Genomic DNA, 17,944 nt, shown 5'->3' with positions numbered 1-17,944 from the left:
TGCAGGATTAGGAGCCTAAATTAGCTTTGAAGTGCTTGAATGTAAAAAACTGAACACACTATCTGAAATCAGACACAACATAGATAGCATTATCTGAGCTTTTCTTCACAATTATTGACACATGAATGCATTTCAATCTTAACCTGCAACAGCTTTTGTTATCTCAATCTGCACCAGAAATTGCCAGCTGTGCCACCCTCTTTGGTAATTACGTAACATGGATAAATATCCACTGGGACCTAGGACAAGAGCTCCAAAAATATTTTTAATTGATCCATGAATTGGACATAAACAGTGGTCTCTAGGCATGCATAACTAGAACACTTAACCATTTCTTCTGCCTAGAGCCATCCTAACTCCTTACGTTATCTCTTACGGTCTTTTTTTAGGGAACCCCTAAATAAAAATTCTGTAGAATACTCAAAAGACATTAAAGTAGTGTGTTATATAAATTATGATTATTTTACTCTCCTCATAATATGCATTTACATTTGCCATCCATGTATGTTCTGTTCTCTGTATTCTGCTCACTAAAGTTTGCCAAAGTGAGTATTGGGCATATGGAGAGGAGGAAGAAAGAATAGCACTTATTTCATGTAATCAACGTGATAATATATAACTAATAAGATTTCAGGTTTCCCCTCCCCTCCCTATTTTCTTCCATTCCATGAACTTTTGCCCTGTTATATTGTTCCAGGAGGAATACAGTGTCCGAATAGTAGTGCACTACAGGAAACCCGCAGCTGTAACGAGCACTCTTGCACTGTGTATCATTGGCAGACAGGCCCGTGGGGACAGTGCATAGAAGATGCATCTGTGTCTGCTTTCAACTCCTCTGCCAGCTGGAATGGGGAGGCCACCTGTTCTGTGGGGATGCAGACAAGAAAAGTCATCTGTGTGAGAGTCAACGTGGGACAAGTGGGCCCAAAAAAGTAAAGATCTTAAAAAAATTATCTTTTCATAATGGGATTATTTTTGGATCTTGCTGACAAATGACTGCATGTGAAGACGATACTCCCACCTCCTCCCAATCTTTGTGTTCTCATAAAGGAACAATTTGTCTTTTAAAAACACAAAACTGAAGCTACTGAAGGACTCTGAAGTACCTTTCACACTTGATTTTTATGGGTGATATTTAGAGCGGTGATTGTGCTGCCAAGTCCAGTTGGCTCCTTACCATCTTCAAATTGAGTCAAAGTGAATTTCTTGGGCCATGTGTGTAGTGTGTGTGCAGTGCAGCACCATTTCCGAGATTCCTGTGTTAGCTCCAAATGGGAGTGTGCTGTATGGATTCGTGCAATTCCCCATAAAAATATAGTTTTGGGTCTTAATACAGTACAACCTGTTAAAGTGCACGTTCTCAGAAGCAGACCAAGGAGGTCAAGCATAGTAGAGCTCTGACACAGCATTAGTTTGAACACTAGTTTGACAGCCTTTCTTTGTGAGGTTTTTGTTTTGTTTTTCCCCCATATCCATGTTTTCCTAAGACATCCCTTTTGTCCAATGATTTAAATTCTCAGCCAGGGTTAAATTCTTAACCAGGGTTAAATACGGATTAGCTACTAGTAAAAAAATGCATTTGATAGTATCTCCATGCAGTTTGTCAGTCTGTAAATATGTCCCATTCAGAAGAGATTCAGAGCCGGAAGAGATGAGAGCAGAGGTCTTTTAGAAAGTCCATGAGGCAGCTATTCTTACACTAAATATTTACCATTTCTTGCTTTATTCAACAATAGACTTATTCCTAGTTTATTTTAAATGGAACTATGGCGAACCACACCAGCCTATTCAGTAACCTAAATTGTTCTATGTCTACATTGAGTTGTGTTCCATTCAGTCACAATACTACTATATCTTTTATTTGCTATTCATTTTACTTAAAAAAAAAAAAAAAAAAACACTAATGATTTATCTTCCTTTTAAAATCTGGTAATGCCTCTGCCTTTGATCTGACCTTAAATTTTTGGGAGTATGACTATTTTATTGTGTCATAAATGAATCATGTGAAATGAGAAAAAAAGTATTGGTTGATCCATCAAATTGTCACATTAAAATTACCGAATCATTTTTAAAGAACTTGACATTTGACATGAAAATGTAAATAGGAACCTTGTTTTAAACTCCCCTTAATAAAAAGGATTACTGTGGAATGATAGAATCAATATTGTTGGCCCTATCTACCTCACAAGTTACAGACTTCAGCTTGTATCTCTTCTGTTTAATTTGACCTTGAGTAAGGAATGCCAAAAAAATCAATACATTGCTTTAAGCCACATATACTAAATACAAACAATATAAAAAGATAGAAATGGTGTTCTAATTGACCTAATTGCCTTGCCCAAGGATCTGAAGAGGAATTGTAATGTACAGTGCTCCTGAAAGATGAAGTTGTTAGTGAAACAGTGAAAGTATATAATTCAGACTTTTCTGTATGCTTATAATTTCTGTTGTTCCTTAAGGAAAAAAACATTAGTAAGCCAGTGTTCCATATTGCTCAGAAACATTTTGAATTTTGTCCCTAGAGAAAATTCCTGACAATGTAGTCACTGTATATGATTGGTGGCAGATCATTTTTTAAAGTGTACCTGACACTATATATAATACACCCATGCGTACATAATCTGATTTTATGAATCCCATACAAAATAAAAGGCAAAATTTAACTTAAAAAGATAGACAGGGCTTATGAAGACATTATGAAGATTTTTGTTGCTATAGCTATAATTTTGCATGGTTCTTCGCATTCATATTTTAGGGGAGAAACTTTCTTTAAAGGGTGGAGATATCATTACAAGAGGCCTCATTATAGGCAAAAAGTTGGTGTAGGTTCACAGGAATGGAACATACTTTGGAAAGAGTATGTGAATTGACAGGAAAACTCAGACAGTAAACTAGCAAATATTATTGCTGAAGAATATTTTCCTGTAAATCTGCAGTTCTAATTTTCTTCTCTTTTCACCAGTTCTTCTTCCCCTGCTGACACAGGTGTAGTTCTCCACTGACAACAGAGGCCACATTTTCTTGGTAACTCATCATTACACTTGTCAGTGCTCCCTCCAGCCTGAATGCCTCATGCTTCCCCAAGCTTCCCTAGCTGATCTAATCCAAATATAAAATTGGTCTCTTATCTCTCTGGTCCAAGATGCCTGGCAGCCAACAAGAGGAAAATCATAGTAATGTTTTTTAATAATGCTCCAAAATGTAGAAGTGATGTTGTTTCATACCTTTTTTTGTAATCCTCTGACAGTCCACATTCTGTGCGCTTTTAGGGCAATAGCCATTTTGAAATTATTTTAAAGATTTGCAGTACTTCTGCAAAAGCTATAGCATCTTTTGAAAACATAATGCAGTGTAGAAGGTTGTTTGTTCTTAATAGAAAAACAGAACTGGGAAAGTGACCTGCGTTAATGAGTCCCATATGTGGAAGTCTAATAATCCCTTTTATATACTGATCGAGCCTCTTCTTAAAATAAGCAAGGTCTCCTGTCCCTTCTGACGGTCTTCCGCAGACTTATTGATCTGGTAGTTTCAAACCGTTTCTGGTTTCTGTCATAATCATGGCCAATTTATACCTATATATTCCTGGGTTAGCAGCATTATTTATGCCAGATATGCCTCTTGCCAGAATTTATGCTTCTAGTAAATTTGTGAAGAGGTAGAAATGTATTTTGCTAGACTAAGCTAGACGGCTTTTCTTTACAATAATGTTGAAGCTTTAAAATAACAGTGAAAAGGAAAGAGTCTGGAATGGCAGATGACGAATCATGATTTTTTTTCTTCTTTTAGTTCAATCTCCAGGTGCAGAATGCACCAGTTTTGGCTTGCTTCCACCAGAGATATTTCAATTCTAACAGGTTCTGTTTTTGAGCTCTGTCCTGGTGAGTTCTGGGCAACTAGCACTCCCCTTGTGTACCTGCAGACATTCAGTATCTCTCATGATTCACCACTTCACTGCAGAATGATTGTTTATTTGATAATGCTTCTTTTTCTTTTTTTTAGATGCCCCGAGAATCTCCGACCAGAAGCAGTGAGGCCATGTCTTCTTCCCTGTAGGAAGGACTGTATTGTGACTCCATTCAGTGACTGGACGTTGTGTCCTTCTTCATGTCAAGATGGTAATTCTATCCTTTGTGTGCTAGTAGAGAGATTTTAAGAAAAGAAGTATAGTCAGATCAGGAGTCACTTTTGGCAGAATACTTACACACACCTTCTTCTGACAGTGGAAATGTAATAGTTGATACAGCAGCTGCAGGGAAGTAGTGTTTCTGCCCATAGAACAGTGTAGAAAATTTATTTAGTGGCCTCTAAAATCCATTGTAACTTCTAGTTACAGACTCTTGTCTCGAAGGATGTCTTCTATTTTCTGTTTTGCTTATTTTTCTGTATTTTCCATAAGTACCTATTTTTTCCATTTTGCCTGCTTATATGTGGTGTGCCTTGGCAGCCAGGAGTGCCAACCGTATCCTGGGGTGTATCACGCACAGCATTACTAGTTGGTCAAGGGAAGGGGTTGTCCTTGTGCTCTGCGCTGGTGCAGCCTCACCTGGAGTAGTACTGTGTGCAGTTTTGGGCACCGCAGTATAAAAGATATATAAAACTGTTCGAGAGTGTCCAAAGGAGGGCAACAAAGATGGTAAAGGGTCTAGAGGGGAAGACGTGTACGAGGAGCTGAAGTCACTTGGACTGTTCAGCCTGGAGAAGAGGAGACAGAGGGGAAACCTCATCGTGGTCTACAGCTTCCTCACAAGGGGAGCAGAGTGGCAGGTGTTGATCTCTGCTCTCCAGTACCCAGAGACAGGACCTGAGAGAACGTCATGGAGCTGTGACAGGGGAGGCTCAAGCTGGATATCAGGAAAAGGTTTTTCACCAAGAGGGTGGTTGAGCACTGGAACAGGCTTAGGGAAGTGGTCACAGCACCAAGCCTGACAGAGTTCAGGAAGTGTTTGGACAACGCTCTCAGACACATGATCTGACATTTTTATTTCGGGGGGGGGGGGGGGGGGGGGGGGGGGGGGGGTGAGGAGGTGGGTGGGCAGGCCTTGGGAGACCCAGGAGCTGGACACGATGATCTTTGTGGGTCCCTTCCAACTCAGATATTCTATGATTCTATGATATGTCATAAACTGCCTTTTGCATCTTCCACTGATAACTAGTGTTGCAGATGAAATCATACACTTCACTTGTAAGAAAGTAGCAGCAATATGTTTGTTGATATAATGTAGTGAGTGATTTAACAAAGCTTAATCTTAAATACGACAGCAACTTAACATGATTTGAGATGGCAGGGTACAGTTGATTATTTTGTTGAATATTGGTTAGTCATTAGAATGGGTTGTGCAGGGAGGCGATAGAGTCACCATCCTTGGGGGTGTTTAAGGAAAGGTTGGACATGGTGCTTAGGGACATGGTTTAGTGGTGATATTGGTGGTTGGGGGACGGCTGGACCAGATGATCTTGGAGGTCTTTTCCAACCTTAATGATTCTATGATTCTATTTACAGCATAGAGGACAGGGTAAGACAGACATGTTGGGAAGACTCTCCCATTAAGTCATGAGGTTCAGGGTGGATCCCCTCGTTTTTTAAACTCCTTGAACCTTAGATATAAGAGCCTAGGTATGTCTGAATCAGCCCCTAGTCCCAGACTTGGTCAATGGTTTATGTTGAAAAATTTGAGGGTTATAAGTGCACAATCAATCCAAGATATACTCTTCACAAAGTTTAGCAAGCCATTAATCACTTACCGAGGATCTGTTGTGGCAAGAAATCTCTCGCAAGGAATAAGGGATCTCTGCAGCAGGCATGAACTTGAGTGGCATCCCTGCTCAAGGGGAGATCCTGTCATGCAACCAGATGCCGTGCAGAAGAGCTCAAAGGGCTCTTGGCCTGCTCACTGCTTATGGGGTAAGATGATGGACTAATAGTTTTACTGTTCTTTTTTTTTTCGGCACATGTTCCATCAGCCCTCAGCTGCTGAGGAAAACGTCTGTCTGTCAGCTTCTTCAGCATCCATCTTGAGCCGATATTGTGATCACTATCTGCCTGAGCAAGGCCTTGGGTGCAGCGGCCAGTGTTCGAACAAGGCAACAGTCAGACCAAAGGCGAGAAGGGGTGGAAGGGGGAGCACACCATCATGACTAGTCACAGGGTAGACGTACATCTCTTAGTATAGCACCAAAACAGATATTTCTGCAGTTGTAGAAACTGCATTTGAATTACCAGATTATAAAATGGTCAGATTTTGCCTTTAAAAGTACATACGCTGCTTGTTCATTAGAAAACCTGAGGCTGTGTATCCCAAGATATATATGTATATTTATATAGTTCGGGCAAAACTCTTTGACTTTTGCCTGTGCTGTTTTTTTTCTACCCCAAGGAAAACAGAAGGAAACTTAATAAGCAAAATTAATAAGAATAAGATGTTTTTTAGTTGATGTTAATGGTCCGATTTAAACATGCATTGCAATTTTAATACACTTGGCAAAGCCCTTAAAAACAGTGCAGGTATTGGTTGAATTTTTATGACATTATAATTGTACATGAAGTTGAAGTGATGACTGGCTTAATATTGCATACATCTTTCTGGCTTATCTCTTTTTCTTTTTTAAGCTTAAGAGGAGGTATGTTTCTAATATCTACCATTACGGACAAAGTCTGTAATACTCCTTGTTCCACAGGGTGCTAATCCCTGTGCGGGATGTGATGATTAATCACAGCTACCATATTATCAGAATGTAAGATATTGTTACATCAAATACATGTACTTCAAATGTCGCAGTCACAGTCTATTCTTTGTGCTTTGTAAAGGACACAAACATAAAGTCATTTTCACAGTAATTCATAGTAGAGCTTAGTTCATTCTAACAAATAAAAGAATGGTTAGGAAGATTAAATTTATAACCTTTGAAAAACACCAGATAATTAAGATCATTGAAACTGAATCTATTATATATACTTGTTCATTATTAAATACTGTGTTCTTTTACATCAATATTAATGGTTCTTGCTGAAATGGTTTTGTTGGGGTAGATCATCTTGGACAAAAATGTTGTCCTTTTTTCATTTTTAAGAAAGTTATTGATTTGTTGAACATATTTTCATTAATATTGACCACAAACTAGGATGTATTCTTCTATAAAATAGTGTATTAGTTAACCAGTATGGGCATTTCTTCTCCTCTGTGTGTCAAACAATGTTTTCATACTACTGCACAAACTTTTTTTTTTTTTTTTTCCCATGGGCTTTACCCATTTGTGTCAGCAAGCCAGTCAGCAGCTTTGGGCAGCACGTCTGTCTTGTCCCTTTTGCCAGCCCCTGGCTTCTCCTGGAGCTGATTGACTCAGGAGCAGAGGGTTTTCTCAGTTCTGAAAAAGCAGCCAGGTGGTGGAGAGCCACTGCCGGGATTCTCCTACTGCTTGCTCCTAATTATGATTGCTTGGCTATGGTCCAGTATGCTTCTGTGTTCAGACAAGCTGCAGCTGCTGTTGTAACCCACTAAAGCTGGTATCAACCCAGTCAACCGAATGTCTGCATTACAGCTCTCTGAAAAAAATAATAATAAAGTAAAATAAAATAAAACAACACCAAAACCAAGATTTTTACCTTAAATATTTGTGCATTAGCTATTCCTATGGAATTAATACAAATTTGTGGGTTTTCCCTTCATATTCTGCCTGAAGCACAGGTATTGGAAGCGGAAATCAAAATTCTTATGGGAACTATTTACTATTTATCATTAATAATGAATGACTATAATAATTAGAATCTATAAACTGTAAATTCTAGACTGAGAAAATAAAAGTTCACTGTTATATGTAGAATATGTTCTTTTGGAATATTTTGTGGATCTTGGTAGGGTAATGCTTCTGGGAAACAAGGGTATAAGGAGCAGAATTAAAGCCCATCCTGGAGATAACCAAGAGTGTAAATTAAATTTGTTATATTCCTGGCTGTAGAGATTACCAAAAGGCAATTAGATTTTCTGATTGAGACACTTAGTGAATGGAGAAATAACGAAATGTAATAATTTCTCTCTGTTAATTTATGTTTCTAGTTTTGCAAGCCAATGATTAAAGCATATTTATGCTTTGAAACTAATGTGTAGCAGCAGACTGAGATGGTTGTTCTTGTTCCCTTAGGCAGTGTGTTCGCTTCGGCTATAAATTCATTTGGACGGCATTGTTGTTGCTTTCTGTTTCACTCTGCTTCTAGGTCTTTAGCTGAGATTAAAGTGTTTTATCTATTAGGCTTAATTTTCTGAATATGGACAAAGTGGCATGTCACCATTATAGTGATTGACTCAAATACCTCTTATGTTAAATCTTATTTTTTCTCTAATTACTGTCATCCCTGTATAGTAGCAGGAGAAACAAGTTTTTCTACTCTTTGCAGGAGATGTCGTAGTAAAAAAACAGTCCCGTCACCGAGTCATTATCCAGCTCCCTGCTAATGGTGGTCGTGAGTGCCCAGACACTTTGTTTGAGGAAAAAGAATGTGAAGCTTCTCCTGTCTGCTATAGCTACAGGTAGTGTTTATCAACCAAAGGCAGTTTATGCATGATTTTTCAACCTCTACCTACCTCTAAAGTTTGTTGAATTCCACTTAAGAAAAATAGGATGCATGGCTAAATCAAGGTTTCTGAATAGATATGTACACTCAGTTGTGCCCACAGTGTATCAAGACCAACATGTCAACATTTTCTTTCCTTTGAATTGGGAAATTATGTTTTCTTGGTTTTTTTTTTTTTTTTTTTTTTTTTTTTACAGTTTCTTTGTTGGAACATTGCAACTAGTAAGAATTGCTTTCCAAGATAAATTTGCCTTGCAATTATTTTGAAATTCTATATGATTAAAGAAAAATCTATTTTAAATTATCTAAACCAGTGAAATGCAGAGTCTATTTAGAAGAGCTCAGTTCTGCTGCCGTGCAGAAACATACCCTCCATTTTTCCGTTCCCATCAACCCAGAGATGACCCACCCATTGATACATCCCCTAACGTACAGTGTTGACCGATCTTCACCAGAGAAGGCTGACAATTCTAGCAGGTGGGGAACACCACTTTAACTGCTTAAGAAAACTTTTGGGGCAGTTTTGCAACATCTGTCTGAGTGGCATGAGAAAGCTTAGATGTACTTGATAAAATAATAAATATGAGGGTTATTTTTAATGTATAATTTATGTATTTGAATTGGAAGCCAATTTTTTTCCAGTGGATAGAGAAGAAGGCTTGCTAATTTCCATGAAAACACTCTGTTGCAGAGGTACAAACAGAATTTAATTTTATTTTAGCCAAAACAGATTGAGATTAAAGAAATATGTTGCTTTCATCATCTGGTAAGAATTATCATTGCCAATTCATTTGGAGGCAACACTGTACGTAACTGAAAGATATGAAAATATGCAAAACAGCATTGGGAAGCTATCACAGTGAGTACTCCAAGCATGAGAGAAATATAATTTGAAATCTTTTTCTAGTCAATACCAGCGTCAGAGTTATATCCTTTAAAATACTGTCTGCTCCTCATCTGTTTAGAATCTTCAGTACCAAATTTTACCTGAGCTACTACAGGATGATGTGCTAAGTAGAAGTAGCAACTAGAGTTGCTAGTGAGTGATAAATGAGGTGATTTGATTTTCATGACATGAACTGATACTGAACACATTTTCTGCATATTTCCTTTAGTATCTTTCTGACCTGTACACATGCTGTGACAGGTGGACTCATGCACTCAGATTTGCTCATGAATTAGTTCATATATTAGCCAGCAGAGGCAGGTTACAATGAAACTTGAGGTAAGTGATTTGATCACTTTATACAAAAGAGCAGAAGATGATCTGAGCAGTGGATTTAGGGTTTTTTTGCCCTCACTCTGCGTAATTCAAAACACTCTGTATTATTTTGGAACTGCGACACTAACTGGACTTCCCTGGATTAGTTACATTTAAAGGCCTAGAGTATTGTGCAAAACCAGAATAGAATTTTGTAGAAGTTTCTTAGCAGTTTAAATTACAGATTAATAATATAGGCAGCACAATATTTCATTTTTTTTATCAAAGCTTTTTTCAACTTCTTCTTGACTGTTTTATTTTGATATGATCTGGGCCCATACACTGCATTGGATCTCTTGGTTGGCTCCACATTTCTAAGGTGCTGCCACTTGGCTACCCTAGACCTAAGTGCTCTGGGATCTCCTGAGGCACCGTTGCAGTCATTTAAACTCACTGTCCCAGTGCTTTGCTGTGTCTGTGGTAATTTTTTGCTCCTGATTTCACCTTTTTGGTATATTGTTTGGAAGAAGCAGCTTGGCAAAGGAATTTATTCTTTGTGATTTTATTGCTACAAATTTAGATGAATTGTTTCTACTTGATTATTTCATCCTCGTTTCAGGTGGAAGACCCATAAGTGGCGCAGGTGCCAGCTAGTACCATGGTATGTGCGCCAAGACAGTCCAGGAGCACATGAGACTTGTGGACCTGGGCTACAAGCAAGAGGTTAGAACCTGTTGTTTATTCCGCAGATGTCTATGGCTGTACTGGTGTGGGAACTGCCTAAAATTCAGTCATTGTAATTTAGCATTAATTTTACTTAAATTTCTGGGAATCAGCAGAGGAAAATACTGAATGCTAGTATAGTAGAGTGCATCCTAACTGGTATTTGGCAAATGCTTTATTCATATATCAACTTTAATTTATTTTTAAGTACTGATACTGCATCAGTGACTAATTCAGGGTATTATTTGTTGGGTTTACTTCACCATCCTTACCTGAAGCACATTTCTGGAAAGTTTTCTCTGAAGAGAAATAATAAATAAATAAATAAATAAAATTAAAAAAAAAGGCGATAGGTCACTTTATAGTCTTCTTTTTGTGGAAAAAAAATGGAGCAATTTCACCTGTTAAAACATGACGTTTTTCAGGTGGCAAGGTTGTGAAGACATCGAATCATAGAATGGCCTGGGTTGGAAGGGACCTCAAAGATCATCTAGTTCCAACCCCCTGCCATGGGCAGGGATACCAACCCATAGATCAGGTTGCCCAGGGCCTCATCTAACCTGGTCTTGAACACCTCCAGAGATGGGGCATCCACAACCTCTCTGGACATGTTTATAAGTATATCTATTAGACCAAATGTAAGACTTTTGTTACGTGTAAGGATTGTTCAAAGAATTAGGATTGGAGAACCCTACAATAATTTTGGGCTGGAGGAAGGCTGTGGAGGTCCTGTTGTCCAACCCTCCACTCATAGCAGGGCTAGTTTTAAACTTAGATCCCACCCAGCCTGGAGAAGGTTGCTCAGGGATGTATCCAGATGAGTTCTCAGCATCTCCAAGGATGGAGATCACACAGCCTCTCTGGGCACTTGCTCTGCTTGTCTGCTCTTGTGCTGAAAATGTTTTCCCTAATACATGTTTTGAAATTTCCCTTGCTGCAATTTATGTCTGTGGCCCCTTATTCTTTCACTATATACTTCTGAGAAGACTCTGGCTCTCTCTTCTTTATACCCTTCGGTCACGTATAAAGAAGGTAGCTGTAGAGAGTAATGGGAGCACAAGAGGTGCAGGACTTTGCATTTACACTGCTAAAGTTCATGAGGTTTCTGCCAGCCCATTTCTCCAGGCTGTCAAGGTCCTCTGAATGGCAGCCAGACTTTCCAGGTAGGTACTGACTGCTCCTCTCAAACTGGTGTTGTCCTCAAACTTGCTGAGGGCACTTTCTGTGCAGGTTGTTAAAGACGCTAAACAGAATTGGCCCAGGAATTAACCACTGATGGGTAGCTCTCTTAAACAGCTGCCAGTTTGACTTCAAAACCACCGACCTTCCAAGGCCAGTGACCCAAATGTTTTTCCACTATTTGCATTTAATAGAAAATAATTTTAACAGCCACATACAGCTTTACTGTCACTTGTTTTCACAGAGAATTTTGTAGATTTAATAGAATTGTGTATGTGTGACTGTTTATAGTAAGGAGATGTTTATAGGTGCATTAAATAAACTCAGTATGAAAATAATTACAGTTCCTACTTACTGTGTTACAGTAATTGAATTGCTTTGAACTACTAGTCAACCCTGAATTTCAGGAAGGTCTTTTTCTTCTTCCTTTGCTGAGTGCAAACTTCTCTCTGTTAAAACAATATTGTCTCAGCAGATTGTAGAATTCCTGATCAAGGACACTGCTAACTGCAGAAATGAAATGTTATGGTCATTAATTTCCTTGCAGTATTAAATGAGGTTATGGTATACTTTAAAAAGTCAGAGTAAATCTTAAGCTAGTAACTTCTACCATTTACACAGAAGGTGTTACAGGAGATCAATTTAGGACTTACCACGAAATGAAACCTGAAGGTATTGCCTGCTAATATAAAAGACTTTTGACTGTGGTAATTCTTTCAGAGGTCTATCACTAATGCAATCTATTTCTAGCAGCTCTGAAGGATACATTCATATAACACTGAGAAAATAAGATTTCTGTCTTTGACGGTAGGAGTTCAGTACAAAATGTTATTTTCTATAGATGTGTTGCAGTGCCTCATTCTAATGACTTGGCCTCAAACTCATTAATAAAGGATAGCCAATTATTGTGCATGCAAATTGTATTTTATTATTCCATGTCATGAGAGTTTCAGGGTTTTTTGTGTGTTGATTGGTTGTGGTTTTTGTCGTTGTTTTTTTAAGCTCCAACTTCAATCATGTGTATTACACATATACTAAGCAATACATGATTTTGGAATTACTGATTGTATGTTTTGATAGTTTTGTATAGGTTTTCTCCTACACAAGGTATTAATTTACTTCCTCTCCCTTCTTACTTTCTAATTTCTGCTATGAAAATAGCCATGTGTGAAATTTTAGTGGTGCACGTTACTCTGGTCCCCATTACAAGAGTTGATTTCGTGCAGGGTGCTCTGTGAGTGGAGGCTGACCTGAATGCAAGCTTCTGGATGATTAGGTTCTGCCTTCAGCAGTATTAGAAAGATTTCATGAGTTTTTGAAGGAAGATTCTTGAAGAGGTTTTGTCCGTTCTCCCTGCTGATTCTTAGCTACCTCCTGAATACTTAGCTTCTCAAAAATAAAGTTTCTACAGACTGTGGGAAACTTTGCGTGATAGTATATTCTTAAAAGTTCTGTACTATACATCATTCATTTAAAGATTATTTTGTGATATAGATACAGAAAAAGACAAAACTACTACTGTGCAAGTCCTTTTAACTACCCCAAAATCAGGAAATGGTAAACAATGAAATATGAAATCTGTTTGGTATAATATTTTGATACTGCATTTATAATGTGATAGTGAATACAGATATTTTGAATTCTATATTTAAGCATTTGTTGCTGATTTCTCTACAAATGTTTACAATTTTATGAATGTATATGTAAACAGCAAAAAAAAATCAATGGAAAAGGAGTTTGAAATTTCTGGTGCTCATGAATGTAGAAATCACACATTCATCTGTTTCTATTAACTTACTTTTGAAGATGAAGTGAAACAAAATTATTGTAGAAGTCAGTCCTTTGGTTTCCAGTGGATTGTCATTTCATTTTTTGTTGATACTCAATAGAGCAGTAATTTCATTCTTATATGTGACAATAGTTCTGTTCTTTTTCAGTCTGAGATGTTGCCAATGCTATTAGTTTATCCTGTTTCTGATGTGATTGCCTACACAAGAACGCTGTAACAGACAGTAACAGCAAATGTGTTAAATAAGAAAGAGTAGGAAGGTATACCAGGGAATAGGCACATCTGACTATGCACTCATTTGCAGTTTATTTTCAACAAAATAGTCTGTACATCTGAAGGAAAAACTAGAAGTTAGAAATCATTTAAAATTACTGGTTAGATGACTGATCTTAAGAATGTCTGAATAAAGATAGAGCATGTGCATGCCTTGCACATACAACATACAACAGCTTTACTATTCACATTTCCATTCTTCAGCTTTTTTTGCCACATTGGTCTTCCTCAACAGAAGAGAAACTTGGGTGAATCATAAAATTTAGAATTGTAATTCATCGTTAAAGACAGCTCTGTTTCTAGCTGCCTTGTGTAATGGCGGTTTTATTACAAACCATGTCAGTTTAAATGAACATGTCAGAAAATTAGAACTTGGGTCAATGCAGAGGAAAGAGAAGGAAGAGGTTTGGTGGTTTTGCTTTTTGTTATATGAACAGATTTTATTTAGAATTTTTTTTAAGAAAAAAGTTTGTTAATTATTCATTCAAATGATGGGAAACTATTTATAGCTAAACCCAAGCATTGTAACATTGCATTTAATACTTGAGAAGCAAATTCATTGTTGTAGTCATTAACTTATTTGAACAATGCAGATAGTTATGATAATTGTGCTGAGTTTCTATAATGAATGAAAATTTGCAGTCTTATCACTGGTAAAATGCATTTTAACAGTGGATAAGTAGAGCAAGAATTATTCTGTAATTGCAGTAACTTAAGACTTCTAACTTGCTCTTATTCCAAACCCTCATGAAAGGGTCTTATGAGTGCATCAGCAAGGAGTTTGAAATGTCCGCTTGACCCTATCAGAAAACAACAAGAAGTAGAGAGAGAAACCGTGTTTTACTGCAACAGCATTTATGGTTGTGTTTATTATTGTAAACTGTTACTCAGTTAACAAGCGTAAATTGACCAGATGTCTTGATGAGTCACCTGCAACCCGGGAGGGAGAAACATGGTATGTTGGCAAATACAAAATACAGAATCTGGAACAAGAGAGCAAATGCTTGGTAAAACTGAGCTTCTAGTATTTGATGGTGATGTGGGCTATAAAACTCACTGTGGACCAGGAGAGGAACCTGCTCCAGCTAGTGTGCTAAGAGAGACTGCTTTGTAATTCTTACTGCCAACATTTATCTAGCACATAGATAACTTCAAAGCAGAGAGACCTGTGAGATAGATTAATGTATAGTTTGAAATTGTGAACAGCTTCAGCTCAAGCAGTTATACATGATGTTATGTTCACATCTTAAACATCTATGTCAGTAACCCTCAGCTCCAGTAAAGTCTGAAGGAACTTCGAAATCCAGTTCAAATCCCTTTTGAATTGTACAGGAAAGTCTAGGAAACTTGCTTTCTAAAAGAGGTTGTCTTGCCAGTAGCCTCTGCGGATTTAAGTAGGGTTTGTCGGATCACATCCCAGTGCTAGTGAAGAGGACGTATAGCAGATAAAAAGCTAGAGTGCCCAAACCACAATAGCCTAATCACATCATGATGTATATGGATGGATGCACAGGGAAGGGCTACCCCAGTGACTGAAAAGAGATTTGCAAAAGGATGTGCAGCCTGCAGTCCTTGCCACCATAAATCTTCCTCAGAGTTTTGTAAGAGGAATGGGATGAATATTGTGAAATCTGTCAGCAGATTCTATAACAGCAAGAGGAAGGTTATTTATAAAATTTAAGCAGAAGCTTATGTAACCTTGCTGTCAGACAAAATATCTCTGAATAGCTGTACTTGCTGTCACTGGGAATTGGCCATTATTAAAGGTCTGATCCTGAGGTCTCACCATGCTTCGTTCACAGGATGTGTCTGGAGTTATTTGAAAGACTGTGAAGCAGGGGAATTGGAGGAAGCTTCCTAGGATTGCCGTGAGCACACAAGGTGCCTTGCAGGCTTGTTTGAGCTGTGAGGAGGCTCAGAGGTAGAGCTGGTGGTCAGAAGCACTTTCCTCTCATTGCAGCTAAGTAGGGACTGTAGCCTATCTCTCTGGACATTGCTTACCTAGAGGGGGGATTTGCTTTTGTTACACTTGCATGCCCTCATCAAAAGCACAATAAAGGAGACAAAATGACAAAGGACTGCTGCTCCTTGATGGAGCTATAAACTACCATTTTAACACCATCGAGATTTAACAGATGAGAGTTCCCTTTTCTCTGGTTCGTATGACTAAAAATTCACTGCAGATGACAACAGGCAGCTTCAGGTTTTTTACTGAAAAATTTGGACAGTAGTGCTCCAAAGCATTATTTACATGATTTATTTATTTATTTATTTTTATTGCTAAAGCAAGAGCCAAAATCTTCAGACAACTCTTTTCAGCAGTAACACGTTGTTACTCTTTTTGTCACATAAAGAACTCTTAGGCTTACGTTATCCCATTATTGGCACGTGCTCCTGCTTAAGATACTTCATGATAGAATTATTTTATCATGCAGTGTCTAGTCAGAAAAAGCTGGTAAACGTTGATGAAGTTATACCCTAGGCAATACTGATAGTAAGTGTAAGAAAAATAAATGTGTGCTGGAATAATTTTTGCTTTTCTAGAAATGAAGCAATGATTTCACAATTGAAATATTTAACAAATGAAAAAATAGCACAAATGTGTTGTAAAACAAAGGACATTAGGGCACTTTCATTCACAAAGTACTGCTATTTTTAGGTGTCTGTGGGGTAACCGAATCTTGCATCTCAGTGGAATCTCGGTGAAGTACATTAATGATGGGAACAGTGTTGGCAAGATCTTTATATAAACTTGTGCATAACAAGACTTGTTAAAATACAGTCTTAGTGTTTCATTATGCCACCAACAAATGTATTAGCCTCTAGTCCCCTGTGACTTAGCGGAAACAATGCTATCAGATAAAATTTTAATTACATCAAAGTCCCATGTCTAGAAAATTTAGACTGCTGTTTATTTCACACCTTTCTTCTGGGAGATAATAATTGTTAAATACCAAAACAATTTCCTAAGTGAATAGTTTTCTTGTTAAATTTGATTTTTCTGTTAGCCATACTCCTGTTTTATGTTTTCACTTAACAATTACTTGTGCTTAATTCAGTAATAGAAGAACTGCACTCTTTCCATTTACTGCTAATGTCTGTAATAAATGTGACATGGTTGTATAGGCAAAATAATTAGTCTGGCACTGCATGGCTTTATAGTAGTTGAAGACATTGCTTCGTATACTAAGTTAACCATTGATCTCAGTGACATTTACTGAATATAATTACAGAATTGCATTTGATCACAGATGCAGGGGCTGAATTTGCCCATATTAGGCTGTGTGTGAAAAATGTACTCTTAACATCTCCATTAAAAGTAAGGGCATTGCTGATGTCAGGCAAGACATTTAGCCAAAATAATGTGTTAATGTTATGTATGCATTGGTCAAAATCTTGACTTTAAGTAATGAAAAAATAGCCACTGTTCTAACAGTCAAAGGAGTATTAACCTTTCAAATGTATACCCTAATCTGTGGAACAACAGTAAAATGGATCCAGGTCCTGTCAAATAGAAATAGTATGAATAATTATGGACAGTCACTCTGAAAATTAAGATTTGGGAATTGATTTGGTATGCCAAGCTGTCTTCTAATTTGTCTTGTTATTAAGGTGAAATATTTTGGTCTCAAGAATGAAGTTTTCCTGCTTTGATTGCTACAGTTCAACTGACAGTTAATCAGGAAAAAAAAAAAAAAAAAAAGGTTAAACCCCAGAAGAACTTCTCACCTGGGTCTGCTTGATGTAAATTTGGTGTACTAATATGATTCTGAAAAAAATTATGGCACAGTGAATATCTGTCTTCAGAGTGTTTAATGACCAAGGAAGATAGAATGAATATTGGCTTTAGAAAAACTCAATTTAGCTAGAAAGAATGTTCTTCAATGGACAGTGTTTATGGCCTCTCAAAGGATTAGATGGAGAGGCGGTATCTAGAATGGGTGTTAAACTTTTGAGGTTGGTTATTAAAAGTTATTGGGTTAATCAGTGGACAATCTTTTAGCCCTTTGCTAGATACAGTTTTCATTGCTAAAAATGGTGTCCTGTATCTCCCTGAGAATGTAGTGAAGATAATGCAGTTAGTTTTGCTGATGAATGCACATGCCAAAGTTGAATTCAAGACAGAGGATTTAGGTTTGACCTCTGGAAATTTCCACGTAGTAGAACTTGTCTGAACTATGTTTTTCCCCTGGGGTATCTTATGTATGTTATT

At 37.6% G+C, this 17,944-nt stretch overlaps 1 protein-coding gene across 1 annotated transcript in view; it reads left to right on the top strand.

Moving 5' to 3' along the window:
- THSD7A (thrombospondin type 1 domain containing 7A) overlaps positions 1–17,944 on the top strand; it is a 205,442-nt gene that overhangs the window by 136,534 nt on the left and 50,964 nt on the right. The window contains 4 exon segments of the mRNA XM_040550373.1: positions 698–932; positions 4,000–4,115; positions 8,390–8,522; positions 10,387–10,490. Coding sequence (XP_040406307.1) covers positions 698–932; positions 4,000–4,115; positions 8,390–8,522; positions 10,387–10,490 — 588 coding nt within the window.

This window comes from Cygnus olor, chromosome 2 (genome assembly GCF_009769625.2).
Source record: "Cygnus olor isolate bCygOlo1 chromosome 2, bCygOlo1.pri.v2, whole genome shotgun sequence".
Taxonomy (NCBI): Eukaryota; Metazoa; Chordata; class Aves; order Anseriformes; family Anatidae; genus Cygnus; species Cygnus olor.
The sequence above is the reverse complement of the archived record's forward strand: the minus strand, read 5'-3'. Positions and strand labels throughout refer to the sequence as shown.